The sequence below is a fragment of the Neodiprion fabricii genome, chromosome 5 (genome assembly GCF_021155785.1).
Source record: "Neodiprion fabricii isolate iyNeoFabr1 chromosome 5, iyNeoFabr1.1, whole genome shotgun sequence".
NCBI lineage: Eukaryota > Metazoa > Arthropoda > Insecta > Hymenoptera > Diprionidae > Neodiprion > Neodiprion fabricii.
In genome coordinates, this window is record NC_060243.1 from 3,884,334 (window position 1) to 3,902,084 (window position 17,751).

General features: G+C 35.7%; 5 protein-coding genes across 25 annotated transcripts; 1 reads left to right on the forward strand and 4 right to left on the reverse strand.

The window, feature by feature from the left end:
- Positions 1-33: 33 nt before the first annotated feature.
- On the reverse strand, positions 34-7,846 carry LOC124183873 (cyclic AMP-responsive element-binding protein 1). Of its 18 annotated transcripts, none has more exons than XM_046572995.1 (9): positions 7,562-7,842; positions 7,424-7,463; positions 6,329-6,527; positions 5,060-5,209; positions 4,816-4,942; positions 3,053-3,142; positions 2,416-2,559; positions 2,048-2,117; positions 34-1,897 (listed from the first exon to the last, which is right to left on the reverse strand). In XM_046572995.1, exons 3-9 carry the CDS (start codon positions 6,506-6,508, stop codon positions 1,753-1,755), a joined length of 906 nt encoding a protein of 301 aa, XP_046428951.1. In that variant the 5' UTR covers positions 6,509-6,527; positions 7,424-7,463; positions 7,562-7,842; the 3' UTR covers positions 34-1,752. The 18 variants fall into 18 exon arrangements, with proteins under 18 accessions (XP_046428951.1, XP_046428949.1, XP_046428955.1 ...); XM_046572993.1 differs by having other exon boundaries at positions 7,424-7,478; XM_046572999.1 differs by having other exon boundaries at positions 6,416-6,527; positions 7,424-7,478; positions 7,562-7,837.
- Positions 7,847-9,726: 1,880 nt separating this feature from the next.
- On the reverse strand, positions 9,727-12,285 carry LOC124183871 (allantoinase). The gene is made up of 10 exons (XM_046572989.1): positions 12,010-12,285; positions 11,717-11,880; positions 11,501-11,615; positions 11,287-11,433; positions 11,057-11,199; positions 10,751-10,937; positions 10,553-10,685; positions 10,269-10,441; positions 10,126-10,158; positions 9,727-10,027 (listed from the first exon to the last, which is right to left on the reverse strand). Exons 1-10 carry the CDS (start codon positions 12,172-12,174, stop codon positions 9,887-9,889), a joined length of 1,401 nt encoding a protein of 466 aa, XP_046428945.1. The 5' UTR covers positions 12,175-12,285; the 3' UTR covers positions 9,727-9,886.
- On the forward strand, positions 12,116-16,779 carry LOC124183870. 3 transcript variants are annotated; one of them, XM_046572987.1, is made up of 3 exons: positions 12,116-12,138; positions 13,151-13,266; positions 15,000-16,779. In XM_046572987.1, exon 3 carries the CDS (start codon positions 15,059-15,061, stop codon positions 16,688-16,690), a length of 1,632 nt encoding a protein of 543 aa, XP_046428943.1. In that variant the 5' UTR covers positions 12,116-12,138; positions 13,151-13,266; positions 15,000-15,058; the 3' UTR covers positions 16,691-16,779. The 3 variants fall into 3 exon arrangements, with proteins under 3 accessions (XP_046428943.1, XP_046428942.1, XP_046428941.1); XM_046572986.1 differs by lacking the exons at positions 12,116-12,138; positions 13,151-13,266 and adding an exon at positions 13,450-13,574; XM_046572985.1 differs by lacking the exons at positions 12,116-12,138; positions 13,151-13,266 and adding an exon at positions 14,622-14,960.
- LOC124183872 (lanC-like protein 2) lies at positions 12,403-14,579 on the reverse strand. Of its 2 annotated transcripts, XM_046572990.1 has the most exons (9): positions 14,439-14,579; positions 14,134-14,313; positions 13,877-14,031; positions 13,629-13,776; positions 13,407-13,547; positions 13,144-13,326; positions 12,906-13,052; positions 12,727-12,829; positions 12,403-12,633 (listed from the first exon to the last, which is right to left on the reverse strand). In XM_046572990.1, the coding sequence occupies exons 1-9, from the start codon at positions 14,550-14,552 to the stop codon at positions 12,557-12,559; spliced, it is 1,248 nt and encodes a 415-aa protein (XP_046428946.1). In that variant the 5' UTR covers positions 14,553-14,579; the 3' UTR covers positions 12,403-12,556. The 2 variants fall into 2 exon arrangements, with proteins under 2 accessions (XP_046428946.1, XP_046428947.1); XM_046572991.1 differs by lacking the exon at positions 12,403-12,633 and having other exon boundaries at positions 12,726-12,845.
- Positions 16,780-16,793: 14 nt separating the features above from the next.
- On the reverse strand, positions 16,794-17,726 carry LOC124183252 (very-long-chain 3-oxoacyl-CoA reductase-like). The gene has a single exon (XM_046571504.1). It carries the CDS (start codon positions 17,724-17,726, stop codon positions 16,794-16,796), a length of 933 nt encoding a protein of 310 aa, XP_046427460.1.
- Positions 17,727-17,751: the final 25 nt, after the last annotated feature.

Below are 17,751 nucleotides of genomic sequence, written 5' to 3' on the forward strand. Positions count from 1 at the left end.
CTAGTCTCTTTATACGTCATTTTTTTTTTTTTCACAATAACACGTGACTTATTTTCTGTCTGCATAATGCGTATTTTGTTACTCCAGTTAAACTCAAGCAATTCACGTAGCAGTTGATAATTCAATAGTCGAATGAATATTCATGAAACTGACAGATTTAAGGAAATAGAATAAGATAATAATAACCATTTCATTATCTGTAAATAATGCTATCGGTTGTACTGCGATAAATAACTTTGTAAATATCATCTCGACCCATATCTACGTCATATATATCATTTAATTACTATTATTTTATATATATATATATATATGTATGTATATATATATATACACATATATATGCATATACTGTAATCTGCAAGGCACTCCAAATTTATATTACATCTAGAATATACAAGGGTGTGGTGGCCAGCTCGGAGCATTTTGAGGTTATTCAATTCTTAAAATTATTATTAAAAGAAAAAAAAATACAAGCATTTCGTGGTGGCTAATTTTTGTTTGTTTTCCGTTTGAACGGGTTTCATTTTTCTTTTTTAAAGTAATTATTATTATTGTTTTCAAACACAATCTAATATTTTGCCAGTGCTTAAAAATCCTGCCATCTTAACTCGTCTGGCAGAAAAGATTTGACCAAATACAGAAGATTCGCTAGTGCATTGATATTGGAATTTTTTTTCTATATTCAATAGAGGATCTTATACTGTCTTGAAAAAATTTGAAAAGGGCTCAATGTTTTTCGAGAACTTTCGATTCTCTGAGATATTTTATACACATACCAATGATTCTGAATTGATCCGAACACATAAAAAGTAAGGTTCATTCAATTTCAAAACGAGCACCGTAGACTCCTGCTTTGTATTATTGGTAGCAGGGGTGCTAAAATTTTCCAAGCTAATGTTGAGAATATAAATTTCACTTCGAAATTTTTAATCCCCGCGCATATTATGCAAATCTAAAACTATGAACGTATTTATAAAACATAGAAAAGAAAACAGAAAGGAAAAAAAAACAATATATTAAAATTACAACGCGTTACTTCTCGCCCATAATCCAAAAGTTAATATTCATATCTCATACATCGAGCGGTAAAACAATTAACAAATATGAAACAATAGTAAAAGTGTTATTGCACAGTAGCGGCGTGATTGGACAATTTGGAATAAAATTTTCAATTAGTACAACATCTAAAAATGTTGTCAATCTCTGTGTGTTCGACATTTTTAAACCCTTTCAATGTCACTAGATCGTGTACCTCAAAATTATAATCTGCCTACTTAATATCGTCCGTGCATACATGTAACAGCCTTGAAGCTAACGAATGTTAATGCCACGAACAGTTAGGATGATAAAACTTTACTTGACATTTGATATTACTACATTATGTTTATACAAAAAATAGGGTCATCTTTTGAACGTGTTCCTTACATGAATATTTGTTTGCGTAAATTTGCAAACCTTTGGCTTCTCGCTTTAGTAAGAGCAAGTTTCACAAGCCTTCACTTCGTTCCTTTTATCCTTCTCTCCTCCTCTCTCGTAGTGTAGTAATGGTAATTATAGTAGTAATAGTAGTAGTGGTAGTAGTAGTACATAAATACAATATGTTACAGAACACTTATCTATACGAATTTATGTACATCGCCACCGCTTGCCTCCCGATTATACGTTACTGAAAACGGATCAGAGGACGGCGTGAACGCACATAATCCTTATTGTGGATTTGTTACAATACACCAGCACCAGGTACAAACCTCAGTCAGTTTTTTGCTGGTAAAGTTCTTTCAATGATTTCAATTCGTCAATCAATGTTTGATTTCTGTTCTCCAACACGGCGACTCGATTTTCTAAACACTTTATGTACTCCTTCTTTTTCCGCCTGCATTCGCGCGCTGCTTCCCTGTAAATAATAACAAATCTTTTTCTTTCACTTCTTTCGAATATTCTCCATAAAATGTGGAACAAAATTCGTAATGGAAATAAAATCTGTGTTTCCAAGTACCCGCTATTTGGGTTTTGTAGAATATTATCTATAAAGGGGATTACTCACCTATTCTTCAGAAGCCTGAGCTCCCTTTTCCTGGCGGCATCTTCGACCACAACCCCATGGCCTGTGTAAGCTGAAACATTGCAAGAATCTGTACTCTTGAAATTATCAATAATGCCTTATCTGCTGACTAAGTATGAATTACTATTTATTATTAATAATTAATGACCGTACTGCTTTTATAAAACAGAGTAATGGTTTTTTTCGCCTGGGGTGTCTGAGTAGAAATTTATAAACATACCCGGAACCCGTGATCTATGTTGTTAAAAAACCAGGTGGAACATTTTAAAAGGTATTTTCTGGATGTTTTCCTAACCGGCAACGCGAGAATCCAGAAAATAATAGTAATAAAACCTATGAAGGAGGCACACCTGGGACAAAGAATTGTGCGTCCTGGCCCTGTGCATACTGAACTATGGCTCCGCCCGCTGTTGCCGCATTGCTCATAGTTAGCGTGTGAAGCCCTGGAACACCCTCCCCCTGGGTCGCAATTTGAATAGTCCCTGCAGGTATTACTGTAAAATATTTTTCATTAAGTTTTCACCGTTCTAGTAAAAATGATTGAATTAGATCCAAGTGAGCTGAGATATATTACCACGCAGTGATGGACAATAACAATGATATGTTTACATTATTTGTGTAATGATTTTTGCATTTGGTTATTAATTTTTTCTCAACGGCAGCCTGAATTCTACCCAGGAATGCATTAAATTTCTGATCAGAAAGTATTTACAACTGTGTATACACATATTTCAGATTCGGATACAATGAAATCCCATAAGCAAGGGTGCCACACCAAGCAGACATATGAGAGAACACCATTGAGGGCAGTACACACAGGGATAGGAACTGTGTGGCTCGCTTCCCATTGTTTATTTATCAATAACAATCTCCTTCGTAGAAAATAATTAAATCAATGAATGGAAATATGAAAGTTAAGTAAAAAATATGTAAAATAAGAAAAAAATTCTTGCTGGCAAGATGATACAGAAAGATAAATTAACCAACCTGTCTGATAGTGAAGCGAGTGCGAAGACACTTCACTGTCCACGTTGGAGTCACACTCCGAGGAGGACTCGAGGGGGGGCAATCGACCCTCTGGAACACCCAACCAACCCAAACCCCCGGTTCAGTACAGTGAAATCAGTTGAAATAAATTACGTGGTAATAAATATGATTGAATATTCGAGTTTTCACTTCTGCTCTATAATAGGCACAAAAAAAGCACAACTTTTGAAGAAACATATCAATTACTTTTTGGCGGTAATTTAGGAAGACGCATACAGCTATACTTCAGCACAATTATCTACGTATTATATTAACCATTTTTTCCACGCCGATATTTTTAAGAAAAAAAATTAAACAATAATCATGCCCTGGGTAGAATTTTCTACTTTTTGCCTTTGTATTCTATTTATTAAATGAGGAAAAGAAAGCTGATAATCGAACGTTGCATTTTCGAGATACGGAAAAGTATACACTAGGGAAAAGATGAGACTAGAGGAAATTCAAACTGCATACCGTCATTTTAAAGCCAATAAGATGAAATTCATTGTAATTTGTTACTTTTAGCAGCTTACTATCAGCACAAGGCAAAGCGTGCATATTCTGTAAGTAGGAAACATTCCCAAAGTAGGATATTAATATGTTTGTGGACAGCATTGATCATTGTTGCCACTAAACACCAATGATTTCACTATAATTATTATGGTTATCATAACTGTTCGGAATCGTAAATAGTTTTTCAACATTTTTTTGAGTGAAGAAAACGTGTACTGCCCCACCTCTGTCCCCATCGGAGTAACTCAGAAGCAAATAGATTATACATTATTCAAAAATAAGTAATGAAAAAAAGCGTAGCACCAAGCATCATTTTAATAATAACATATTAAATTTAGCTAAATCACAAATCCTGGTTCATTTTTGATCTAACGTTAGTGAAAAAATATGAAATAGTTTAAAGTCATATAGATTTCTGCAAGGAGCAATAATTACACATATTAAAATGGCAGTAATTTCAAAACTTTACGGAATTAGCAGCTAGTAAAGTATTTTTCAGTTACAACTAATTGACTGCAGAATTCGATATTTCTTTTAATACTGTGCAAATATTTTCTAACTCTGCAATAATATACATAGAGTCACACAAGAAAAACAATGTAAAACAAACATGTGTCAAGAGTTTGAAAGTAAATTTTGTAACAATAAATTAAAAATTTTCCGTGCTTGTCCGCATTTGGAAGTTATCATAACTGAGTTAATATTCTCATAAATAGGTGTTTAAAATCATTCTTATTCATCAGTTTAAGATCATTACTGCTACGAATTAATTGAAGAATTTGAGGGTAATAAAATGTGTGTGAGGATACTCCTTGAAATACCAGTGACTCAAAAATGAACTTGATCACGTCGAAAAAATATATAACAGTAAAACCTGTTAATGAATTAGGGGAAGTAAAACTACTACTTTGAAATATGACTAACATAAGACCACGGGTTGGGTAGATTTTGTTTAGAAGCTTTCCAAATCTATGTTAGCATACATGAAAAGTAGTGACGGAATTTATAGACACTGATAAGCATTTGAATATCAAAAGCAAAAAGATCCCCCAGGTCATACTGGAAATTGATACAAACTTGGAATATCGATAAAAAGGATAAAATACATTGCACTTTAAACAACTGTGCTCTTGATATGAATACAACTAATGGACTTTCCCTATTTATATCTATATTTTGGAACGAAAATAAATCCAGCAAGGTATATTTACCTGCAATCTCACCTCCGCCTAAATCGTTGAGGATTTTTCTGTAAGATGGTCTTCTGGTTAGAATATCCCTCCTCTTTTTTGGGGATTCCTCGTCCGAAAAGCTGTCATCACTTCCAGTTTCGACAACCTTGAATGAGTGATAACAGGTATGAGAAAACAATACTCGATGATTCAATTGATTGGGAAAAAATTATTACTCGTTTATAGAATAAGTGAAGATCATATGTTACAAATGCTGACATACCTGTAAAGTTTGTAGGCTGCCTTGCGTCGTTTGTATGACTGAATTCGGCTTACTGACGAGAATGACGTTTGCCTTGGAAAGAGCAACCGGCTGGATGTTTGTAGCAGTTTGAATAACGGACTGCTGGTTTGGCTGTATCACAGATTGTACCTGCAAATGGCGATAAAGAAATAAATGTCACCAGAAGTATCATCAATGAGGTAGTAGCTCAAGACATTAATTGATTACAGGCGAGCAATTGAACGAAAATAATCTATCACAATAAAACCTGTACAGTGAGAAAAGAGAACTATTAGATTCATCAACTAATTTTGTACTTTTCGATAAATACATTCGGCAATGTATAAGTAAACGAAACAAGCGAGAGTCACAAGTTTTATAATACATTGGAAAAACTGTGTATGGGCGATATACTTTTTTAAGGAGGATATTTTCGAGTGAATTTTTTGTATCTCACCGGCATTTCGAAATACAATTGATGTACTGAATAGAATTAGAAAAAGAAACATGCCACGTAGATATTTCGATGGTATATTTCGAAATGCCATTACTGTAAATTATTTCGGCTAACTTTCAAACTTGAATGACGCAGGTGGTCGCTCAAAAGTGATCTATGTCAGGTGTGCGGATCACCCTTTGAGGTGATGTGATAAGATAATCAGTTTGCTGGAGATTTACATCGTTGCACTGCGTAACAGTAGTAAAACATACATTGAGTAAAACTAAAGTTCAAACTATGATTACTGAGAAAATCAAAAGTCGATTGAATTGAGATATTAGCAATACAATTTATTATGCATTGAAACACATGTTACGTTAACATGAATCGTTGTTGAAGGTATAAACATCAAATATTGATATAACAATGAAAGTGAGAATTGCAAAATAAATAAGAGAATATTATTTTCATCGTGTTCTAAAGAGATGAATCATACGCTTACATTCCTTTCTTCAACCTGAATAAAATTAAAGATTTATAAAAAAGTAGTAACAAATAGTGTACAAACATCAAGGGCCAAAACGAACCAGCATTATGCAAAATTATGAAGTAATGTATCTAATACCTACTACTCGTGAAGTACAGTGAAAATATATGAACGTGTAATTATAAAATAACGAAGCAGAGTAAATAACGAATTAGGTATCGCGATAAACATGCCTTGAGAGTATGAAGATAACAAATAAGTAACCGCAGAGAAAAAAAGAAGGAATTTGGTTTTGATAAATTAATCAATCAGGCATGGATACACAGGAGCGTGTCCTGTATACCTGCGTTGTCCCTGATAAAGGAAGCGTCAGTTGCACAATGCTGGTCGAAGCCACCAGATGGTGCTGGGATCTACTCAAAGATTGTACCGATGTTGCTATCGCAGGTGCAGCATCTCCACTCTGAGATCCCTGCGACAACGGGTCAACGGTAGATCCGTTTTCTTCAACCATACTTTCCATAGCCTGGGGACCGCTAGCCCTGAAATTCAATTTACGCTTATTAGTTTCGATCAATTGTGACATAGAAATATATAAGGCTGGACGTCACACAAAACAAATATTTTTCTTACATTACATTCGACGAAATCAATCATAAGCTTCAATATACATGTAGTTGATGTAAAATAAAAAAAAAAAGAAAAGAAAAAGAAACACGAAAACAAAAGGAAAAGCTGTGAAAATATAATATAATTGTCTTACTACTTTCGATCTTGGAATCTTGAATATATCAACACGGGCGGATGTATAACAAAACTTAAAAACCGCATCCACTTAGATAAGCAGCACACTATCGTCACTGATGTTTGGCAGAAAATATTGACATGTGTAACTTGGTAAAACCAGATTATTTGTGTTGAATGATATATTCTTGTTCTTGTTAAAACAGGGTAATGCAAACTATTGGTAAAAGCTTAAATTATAGTAGAATGATTAAAAGACTGAAAAAGAAAGTCCTTCATTATTTGAAGACAACAATCAACAGTGTAAATGACATTTGTGCAAGTGTAATTTGCACATATTTTTTAAATGAAGCTGCCATTTAAAGTGAAGTTTTGAAACGTGTGCCTTTTTCCCGCCGCGTAAAATTCCTCCAATGCTACTGCGTCATTTACATCAAAGAGGGCTAAAAATAAATAAATGAAGAATATAAAATGATGTTTATTGAGGATGTTTCTTTTTCATCATTCTTCATCCGCGACGAAGCAATGAGTAAACAATCGCGTGAGATGTGACAAGAGTAATATAAAATCGTAACACACAGCAAAAGGATCGTTTTCTAACGGTCGAGTATAACGACGTGTATCGCGTAGTAGCGGGTATGGTTTTAAAGAATTACATATACAAACATGTATCTCGAGACGCCATATTTTGTACCTTTATACACTGTAGACACTCAACTATCCCTTATTTAAGGCTGTAAAATAAAATGCTAACATCCAATGAGCATTTCGGGTCTATCGCAATAACGGTGGTCCATGCTCGGTTGTTATTATTCTCCAGCTGAGTACTTACCAGTTACGTATTCCTCGTCACCAACTTTGCTGCAATCGGAGTGGGCAAACGGGCAAGTACGTAGCAGCCACGTCAAAACTCCAGTGGCTTCGTCACTGGTGGAGCTCACGACGAGTGAACTTCGCGTCACGATCAAAATGGCGCCTGTATAACTCCGCGCGCGTAATGGCGAATGGTGAATGCCGAACCGCTTGATCACTTTTCTTCTTTATTAATTACGGAATTATGTGCTCGTTAACGATCAACCGTCTTCGAGCAGTAGAATCGAACATATTATTAGTAATTTATGTCCTTAAAAAAAAAAACCCATATCATACAATTTCATAATTATCCGTTGATAACCAAGCTTGGCAGAACTACTTTTCTTCGGCGAACGGTAACGCGGGAGTCCAAATTAGCACAATCACCACGCTATTGCTCAATACCGTCGTCTTAGTGTTATTGTTTTAAATGTGCATTTTCAAGAGCCAACAAATCGAAAATACTCGATGAGAATTTGCAACCGAGAAATATACATCCAATGAGTCAATTATTATGTCATAAATATGGACGGCGTCTACCGAAATATCAAAGAAATCGCAAAGTACTTTCATAGGTCAGTTTACTAAAGAACGCGGATGAGCGCTCGTAAAATTTACAGACATTAATCAGTCTCGGTGCTAACCACCGATCAAAGCGTTTTCAGTAATTTCTATGATTTCTTGTTAATTGTATGCTCTTTAAACGCGATTCTTAGCACATGGGTAAGTATACGTGTTTGTCTACGCGCAGTGACCCTCGTCACCCTCGCCCTCGTCCTCGCATATAACTTACAAATCGTGGTAGGGTTGCGCTGACGTCATCCAATGACGTCATTCTACACTTGTATTACTTTCATATGACCGTGATCACAGCTCGCGAGGCTCACGCATTTTACGGACACGTGTACGCACGCACGCGCGCATTCACGTGTGAATCCTGTCCGAGTGTACAATATACATATTTTGCTTGTTTCCTCGCTACGACGATAATGCCTTTCTTATAAATATCCCAAATCATTTTCCTGCGATAACAAATTGGTGGAAATTTCCACTCGAATATCCATTATAAATAAATGCGCGGGCAGCCACTCCGCACAATCTCGCTTGCGAGTGTTCCACACTATGAGTTCAATTGTAATTATAATAATTGAGGAATTTACTGTTGATTGTTTTTATAATGAACAAAATAAATAAATATTTCAAGCGGTTCTGATCAATATTATATCTTATATACTTGTGTATATTTTTAAACACATTTGTCTTTGTTTACAATATTATTCAGATCCGTTGATTGGCCGCGTTGCCGTGATTAATGCAGTCGGGTTGCGAAAATTTCAATTAATCGAAAAATTGTTTTTGTATAAAATAATTATATTACTGCTAAATATGTTTTAAATAACTACTGTACACACTATTAAAATGAGTCTCGAATGCCACAAACGTAACTCTGCAAGTGGTCTGTAGGACGCAATGACGTCATCGGAAAGTGACTCATGCCGTCTCATGCGGATATGCCTGGTCGTTGTTCGCATTCAAAGGTTTAACGAAATATGCGCGATCGAGCGTTTTATTATTTTCTCGTAACACAAGTCCAAACCAATGAATAGAAAAAAATAATTCGTTGATAAGTAAACCTACATTACTATGTTATGAATAATTCGCTGCATATTCGAAAAAAAATACGGAAAATTATATATAAAAATATATCGCTAACAAATATTGTTCAATTTTTGAATATCATTTTTAAACTTTACTTTATAAGAATAAAATTGCATACGTAAACGTATTATTCAATTCGCGTGCTGTGATCATATTTGCTAGGAATTTATTTAATTTCGCTTAAAAGGAGAGTGGAGAAGCGATGACGTAATACAACGAGTCAAACGAGCATATTCATTTTCTTATCGCATTTATTGGTACCGAAACGTTATGTAAAATCGTAGACATTTTGATATAAGTACGCTTATTACAAAGCATAGGAATAACGCGAATCCCGAATTCGATCGTAAATGTAATGATCTGATGTAGCAAATGATCATTACTCTCTTAATAAAATATACGCTAGCGATTGTGATTCATTAATGTGGTAATTTATACAACGTTATCTGATTGAAAACCGCATAGCGAAGATAATAAACAATTTTATACAATAGTTAACAAACTCCTTTATTAATTATTTTTTATATCCTTACATCCTTTACGATATTATAATTTCAATCTAATCACAGTTTTGATTAGATAGCATGTAGTTTAAACTTGTTATATTCAGTAACCAGTGAAGTTATTTTAAACGTACTTAGGTAATTTATTCGCGTCGGTTCACCTTCCGCAGTAGCAGATCACCGATGGGTTTATCTTGTACTAATCCATCTCTGTAAACTGTGTTACCACGGATTATAGTTGCTACTACTTTTCCAAATAATTTCTTTCCCATGTAAGGTGTTAACTGGAAATAATAGTTAGTGTATATTCAATTATGTTATTTTGTCAAGAGAGAAGCATAAGCAGAAATGATAATAGTCGGTTGAATCTCAAAGAATTTACCTTATTTTTATGTAAGATCATTGACTCTTGAATCTGTAAATTATATATCCTGATAAATTACAACGATAAGTATATCATGTGTATACAAAGTGGGCGAAGAAAAATTCACTGAATGGTGCTAGAAACTTTTAAATCAATTTCACCTCAATAGTTGCCTCAGGGTCCCAGATGAGTAGATCCGCGTCCATTCCCTTGCGTAATTTACCTTTTCGACCATCCAATCCACACAGCTTAGCTGGTGCTTGACTCAACAAACGTGAAACGTTTTCCAAACTCAAATTTCTCTTCCTTGCCACAGTCCACATAATCGGCAGACCTTTATTTAAGAAAATTGACATCGATCGTTAGTTTACTGCTTACGGGGGGGAAGAGCGAAGGAAAATTAAGATCTCAAAGAAATTGAGTATTTTTACTGCTAGCTGCGTACCAAATTGTAGAGACGAAATGCCACCCCATGCCGTCATGAAATCACCGCATATTTTAAGTTCTGCTGTAGAGGGAGAATGGTCAGATACTACCATGTCTATTAGGCCATTTTCGATTGCTCTCCACAACTTATTCTGAAAGGATGGTCGAAATACATTTAAAAATTTATAATTAGATCATATAAAAAATGATAGCTTACTTGGTTAGTCTTTTCTCGGATCGGTGGACAGCATTTAAATTCTGTTGCATTTTTCGGTACTTCTTCAGCACAGAAGTTTAGATAATGATGACAAGTTTCAACCGTGAGATGAGATCCTTCCGCTTTTGCTGATTGTATTACATCTAGAGCATCACTTGCCGATAAATGCACTATGTGACATCTTACACTGAAAATTATACCTTGTATTTACTGATAATTGAAGAATAATTATCTTTCTGAAGGTTCTATGACAATCGAAAAATATAAATTGATTCATTTCGTCACTTATCGTGGTTTTCAGTCTACCCATATTTTTTGCATAGCGAAGAAATCATTTTTATAGCTTCAACTTCCATTGCGGGCGGTCTTGATTTTAAAAACGTTTCATAGAAATGAGAATCACTCGTTTCAGTCACCAGAGAGCCAGCAAGCTCGCACTCCGCATGAAACTGAACATATTTCATGAGAACATTATTAATCAGCTTCATATTGTTTCAAGTACCTGGTTTCAAAGTTATATATTTCGAAGCACATACCGCAAGCACAGAATTTGTGGATTGCAATTCTGTTAAGGCCAGTTCAATGTCCCGAATATTGACGTGCGGAAATTCATCAACCCCACTTGGACATAGAAAACATTTGAATCCAACTACCCCTGCTTGTATCAATCCCCGAAGCTCTTTCTGTTTTTTACAGAATTATTTGAATGAAATTTAGATAATCAAACTGTTTCTTTATCGCAAGGTTTACCTGATTCCCGGGTATTACACCACCCCAGAATCCAACATCTACAAATACTCTTCCTAACGCTTCTTTCGATTTTATATCCAAGTTTTCTAGTGTCGTTGTCGGTGGTATAGAATTTCTGTAATTAAAAGTATGGGATTAGTATCTAGTAGACGTCTGATAAGATTCTCAATTGATAAACATGCATCTGTACGCTATAAAAACTTAGCAAACCCTTACAAAGGCATATCAACAATTGTAGTAATTCCACCAGCAGCTGCAGCCCGTGTTGCGGTATCAAAACCTTCCCAATCAGTGCGACCTGGTTCATTTATATGGACATGGGAATCAACTATACCAGGCATGATTACCAGTGAGTCAAATCTTTCTAAATATATATTTTCCTGTGAAATTGTGAATTAGTTCGGTAGATTAAGAGGGTAAAATTTTTTAGCCAAAAATGATTAGAAACTGTTTTGTCCGATTGACAATATTATCTCTGTGTCGCATTGAAAAGTGTTTAACTGCATTACATTTGTTACAGTCTTTATTGCCTCCTCGTCAACAGATCGAATAATTTCTTCAATTTTTCCATCGCTTACAACAATTATTGCCGGTTGAACACCGCCGTCTTCCTCGGGAAGAACTACTCTAGAACTCAGGTAAGCTTTTTTATAAAAACTTTTACGGATAGACATTTTCAGCACGTTAGTTTTACACTCATTTAGGCTATAAGAACAGCGTTCACTCTTGATCGTACATCGGTAACGTCGCTTGGGAGTTATGTTGAATGCAAAGGTTTCTCTTATCAGTAGAGATTAATACTCATCTTCATTCCTCAAACACAGTCAAGATTCATTTAATGTGGAAAATATTGGAGCAATTATCTTTAATATGACTGATTTATTCCAATTTTTGTGATACATGAGAGGAATGATACGCAGTTTTACATGAAACATATAAACAGTTTGAAGAAAATCAACTACAAATATAAATCTATTGAATTTTACAAATGAAATAATGAAAAATAAATATCGTCTGCAATAACCCAACTTCATTGAGGAACAGTTTTTTATTCAGTCATACGGCATAGGCAGGGAAGTTAGCGAACAACGGCTGCTGAACATCAATGAGGAAGTAAATCGTACCAGCCAGTCCTAAAATATTCGTAACGAATACAATTTTTAGTATAGTATAGTGCAAATAGAGGGTTTAGATTATTTTAATATTGAAAAATATTTTGCATCTACCTTCAAATAATGAAAATGGTCGATCCGGTGTCCTGTTTTGATGTTTACCATAATTCATGCACCATTCTGCGAACTTACAAGCTCTGTACAGGTGTTTGATCTCCTATAAAATTGAATCACATAAGAAAATAACTTTTTTTTTCACTCAGTGTTACGGTACACAAATATATTAGTCTCACTTTGGTTGCCTGGTAGAGATACAAGAACGTATAAGCATTTCCCGCAACACCGTGACATATTCCATACCCTTTCTTCAAAAGTCCTCTAGACCATACTACGTCTCCGCATCCTAAAGCAACTTGAAGATATTCCGGCTTACCAAATACCTGTAACGTTTGATTAGTTAGTAGTTAGAAATTTGTGGCTTGAAACATGGTGTGCACATTTTCAACAGACAAAATTACGAGAATGATATACCTTATAGGCTTGATGAAAAAGCATAGTCATCGAAGGGGCTCCATGGCACCACTGAACCAATTTATCTGACTGATTGCCAACAGAAGACGGAAAATTGCCAGAAACAAATCTCATCTTCATGAGGTAGTGTATAGCTGGTTCTATTTGTTCCTTGAGCTGATACTCTGTCAGATATGGAACTGCCTGCGTAATTTATAAGATGAGTTTTTTAGATTTACTAATCAAATCGCATACTTCCAATAATTTGAAACTCAAAAACACACCTGAAGTAATAAAAATAATATTCCAGCTAAGCCATGCGCGCCTCCCAGATAAAGTTTATCGTGCCAAGAGTAGAGCAATGGAAATTCAGAGCGCACCGCCTTGGCAGTGACTTGGCCAGAATTTAAAATACATTCAATCACCTGAAAAAACTCATAAATAATTAATTGGTATACAAACAAATGGAATCTAGTTTCTCATTAGTAAACCTGTTCAAAACGCACCTGTTTGATGAGGCTTGCCTCAAATGGTGGGGGAGTTATACGGTTATTAACAAACAGTAGTGCGTAAAGATAGCCAGCGCGTCCATAAAGCAGTTCATCAGGGCAATCACTATTTTTGCCAATAACGTGCTTTGATAATTCCGCTAAGCTGTGAACAGCGATTTAATAAATGTAGTCTTCAGATTTTTGTTACTTCGACAGCTGGTTCATAAGAACAACTAAGTGACTAAAGATTAAGCATTACTGACTCTGCGATCATTGAGCGCGATTTATCTTTGGCAAAATGCAAGTGGTTAATAACTGCCCCTAAAGCTAAGGGACCTGCACTTCCACACAGAAATGTAATCAATCTCTTGGAAGTTTTCAATCTGCTTAGGCTTCGTTCAATCGTTTCGTTAGCTCTCTGGAAAAATACGTGGAATGATATGGAATATTGTCAGTCACTTCTCTACTTTTAATTCTAAGTTTGATCAAGGTCAATTTGAGTAGGGTAATTTTAACTTACGTCAATGTAAGATGGGTCGTTAAAATTTGTGCCGTAATGGTAATACAAGTTTGCGATTCCCGTAGTTCCTGTGTAAATTGAAAAGTCAGTAGAGTTTTCGAAGTAGTTTTTATTTCTTTCCAGTTCTCTCATCAAGCTTTTAACACTGGCTGATAATGTTTCTTTGAAGTCATCACAAATCTGTACAAAATTTACACTTCATTAAAATGATAGTCCGTAAGAATTCAGAAAACAAGCATTTGTAATATCAAAGTGAAGTATCAATGCCATTTATGTCATAAAGTAATCCCGGCATGACTCCTCACCGTATCCTTATCTTGGTCAACTATGAGATTCTTTTCCAATTCATAGTCCTCTCTAAAAGTATTCTCATAGTACCGGGAACTTTCTGAAGTGGCAGCAGATGGATTGCTCATCATCAAAATAATTTATATATGTAGTACGCGAAGTAGCGATGAACTTACAATGAATTCAAGTCCGTGAACTCTGCCTTGAAAAAAATGAAAAATATTTATGCATGCTATACCTGCACTTCATATGACTGGAGTGAATTAAAAGTATGTTAGTATGCAGTGAAATCAATATTCACATAAAATGCTTACTCCGTTATGTTAAAATTTTTTTGCTTGATTGTCGCTGTAACTACAATTGATTGACCGATTTATTAGATATGGTTTACGACAGGTACTCAAGTCATAGCTAACATTAATAAAATGCCACGTAAACATTATTGAGTAAACTTGTACAGTTTGGTAGCAATTGGCATAGTCAGAGAACGAATACGATCATGTTTGGTAAGAGAATAAAAGAGTCTATTCTTCATCCAGGTATGTCACATTTCCCTGAATATTAACATCAATTTCTAGGCACACTTGGAGTGCTGGTATTCGTTCTCATCGCGCTTGAGCCATGCGCCGCAATTTTAATGAGATACGATATTCTATTGCCAGAAGAAAGAGTCGAGAGAAAGTATCACACCGTGGAGAATTACTACAAATTTGAGAGGACAAAAGTAATTGAACAAGATCATTTCAACGACCAGTATGTAAATCTGAAGATTTCTGTGACAGAAGAAACACCACGACATGTCAACAATGGCAGAATAACATTTTTCCAATGCGTCAACCAAACCCCGAGGAATGCTAAAATATCTATGAATGTTATTCAAGGAGGACTAGGAACACCGGAATTGGTGGTAAGGGTGATTTATACACCTGTACAATTTTCGGTAAGAAGTATGTTAAACATAACTTGTCATATACGGACAGAGAATATGTATGATGGTACAGTTGGAGAAAAGCTCTTGCTGAATTTGTCTGGTGTTCAAAAAACAAACACACTGCCTGCAGCAGTTGTACTTGGAAAGAAAATGAAGGTAGCAAAAGAATGGAATTCATGTTCATGTCCGACAAAACCCACATCTGTTGATGATCTCCGCTCTGTGACTGAAGCTTCAACTCGGTACACAGTAAAACCGAATGAAACAAGTTGGAATAGAGAGAAACTTGTGACGAGTTCTTCCATTGACGCTACTAGTCTCAGAGCACAGAAGATAAAAAGCAATGATAAGTCATCGTTGGGTGAATTAAATGTCGATATGCAAGGAACAAATCAGACCAACTTCGGTTCTACAAAAGCAAGTCTGAGCATAAGTAGTACAAATAACAATAATAGGAAATCAACTTCACTTCCAAGTACAATTAATTTGAACTCTGTGACTATTGAGAAACCTGGGAAATCAATTATACAAAATGAAGTACACATATCGAATCAGAAGATGAGGACTGCTAATACTACTGGAAAACTATCTACAAATATAAGAAAGCCCGTTGATTCAAGTATAATAAGCTCTCACGTCAAAGCTACAAGTCCGCATGTACACAAAAAAACATCACGTACCGAAGTGACAAATTCACTAAAAACAAATATGTATGGAAAGACAACCTCAAGTACTAAGAAACTCAAAATGCATACTACAGGAATGGTAGTAAAAACGATTACCAAAGATCCCAAAAGTGGTAACTTAAATGACGATATCATTTCAAGTAGGGAAACAGGCCAGAGACCTGGAAAACTAGGGTCAAAGCTGAAGTATAATAATAAAACTCCTGGGAGTGGAATAGAACTGAAAACAAATGCGACAAAAATTTATAACAAAGTTACGAGCCGAAGACCAGATGAGAAATCGATACATAACGAAGTAACAACTCCAGATCAAGATCTGACCACTGTGCCATATGAAGGAATAGTTACAGCGATAGACGAAACTACGCATTCTGGTGAAACCTGTGTGATCAATGGAATGGGAGAGAGAATAAAAGCAAGTACCAACACCGTCACTCAACCATTAACAAGCACAAGAACTGTTGAAATGAGTTTGGAGAAAAGTCACACCAGTCCAACAATAGAAGAGGTAACTCAACGCGCAGAAATTAATGGTTCAAAACTGAAGTATAAAATTCTAAAAGGCGTGACATCTCCATGGTACAATTTAGCAATAAAGGCTGTGCCAAAAGACCTGAAAAGAAAGATAAGCTTGGCAAAGATAACTTATTAAATGCAAGTATGGGATGATTTATGCGAGCGAGAAGTTTATTCTTGTATAATTTATTTATAAGCGAGTGGTAATAAATCATAGTAACAAGATATGCTCTATAATATTATTCAATGTATCTTCGCAGAGCGTTACTACGATTACCTTCCATTGCGGAAGTGGTAAATTTGATAACAAGTGAAGCAGATAATTTGTAAGCTATTCTAACGAGGTTGACCACGACTGTGTGCGGGAAGAAGCCAGTCGTGTTGTCATCCTTGCCAATAGTGTTGATTGCACTCGCGACATAGTTGTCAGGCGTTGGTATGATCCATCCATTGGACGGTGATTTAGATGTTGTATTAGTTAGGCTTCCGGGTAGCAGACATTGAATGATAATGCCATGTTTCGCGTATTCGGCACTCAGGTCTTTACTGAATTTCAAAATGTAGGCTTTTGATGCTGCAAAAACAGTTAGCATTGGGCTCGGCATAACCGCTACTGATGCAGCAACATTTACTATGACGCCTCTTCCTCGCAGTACCATTTGCGGCAGGAAAATACGACACATATTTGTAACGACGACTACATTGCACTGGATTATATTCATGTAGATTTTTTCCTTGTGTGGTAAGTCAAGGAAGTACTCAGGGTGTGGGTAGCCCTTACCAAGATTATTGATCAGGATACCCACTTCCATGCCAAACGTTTCTTTTTCTATCAACTCGTAGGCTTGAAGACCTTGAGACAAATCCAGCTCAATTACCTTGGTCCTAACGTTGTAAATGGATTCAATGTCACTCGCAATGACTCTTAGCATATCAATCCCTGTTGCGTTTACAAGGACCACGTTTATACCCATTTTGGCAAGCGCTTCGGCGTACGCCTTGCCCAGACCGTGAGAGCATCCAGTTATTACACCCCATCTACCCATCGAGTATAAGTCAATCGGCATACCAGGAGACAGAAAGGTTTTGTACAACATGTGAATAATCTTGCGCACAAATCGGCATCCCCAAAATATGATTGTAAAGTAGCCTATTTTCTCGATCAGGGACATTGCTGTGACCATTCAAGTTAGCAGT

Excerpts from the sequence above, each read along its gene's own strand:
- LOC124183871 (XM_046572989.1), bottom strand. The coding sequence starts at position 12,174 with ATGTCTATCCGTAAAAGTTTTTATAAAAAAGCTTACCTGAGTTCTAGA. Across the intron at positions 11,434-11,500 it reads GTGTAATACCCGGGAATCAG|AAAGAGCTTCGGGGATTGAT; the intron begins GTAAACCTTGCG and ends TGTAAAAAACAG. Across the intron at positions 10,686-10,750 it reads TCCGAGAAAAGACTAACCAA|AATAAGTTGTGGAGAGCAAT; the intron begins GTAAGCTATCAT and ends CCATCCTTTCAG.
- LOC124183873 (XM_046572995.1), bottom strand. The coding sequence starts at position 6,508 with ATGGAAAGTATGGTTGAAGAAAACGGATCTACCGTTGACCCGTTGTCG. Across the intron at positions 2,560-3,052 it reads CTCGCTTCACTATCAGACAG|TAATACCTGCAGGGACTATT; the intron begins GTTGGTTAATTT and ends AATATTTTACAG. Across the intron at positions 1,898-2,047 it reads CTCAGGCTTCTGAAGAATAG|GGAAGCAGCGCGCGAATGCA; the intron begins GTGAGTAATCCC and ends TATTATTTACAG.
- LOC124183870 (XM_046572985.1), top strand. The coding sequence starts at position 14,921 with ATGTTTGGTAAGAGAATAAAAGAGTCTATTCTTCATCCAG. Across the intron at positions 14,961-14,999 it reads AGAGTCTATTCTTCATCCAG|GCACACTTGGAGTGCTGGTA; the intron begins GTATGTCACATT and ends ATCAATTTCTAG.
- LOC124183872 (XM_046572990.1), bottom strand. The coding sequence starts at position 14,552 with ATGATGAGCAATCCATCTGCTGCCACTTCAGAAAGTTCCCGGTACTAT. Across the intron at positions 14,314-14,438 it reads TTGACCAAGATAAGGATACG|ATTTGTGATGACTTCAAAGA; the intron begins GTGAGGAGTCAT and ends AATTTTGTACAG. Across the intron at positions 13,327-13,406 it reads TATTATTTTTATTACTTCAG|GCAGTTCCATATCTGACAGA; the intron begins GTGTGTTTTTGA and ends TAAATTACGCAG.
- LOC124183252 (XM_046571504.1), bottom strand. The coding sequence starts at position 17,726 with ATGTCCCTGATCGAGAAAATAGGCTACTTTACAATCATATTTTGGGGA.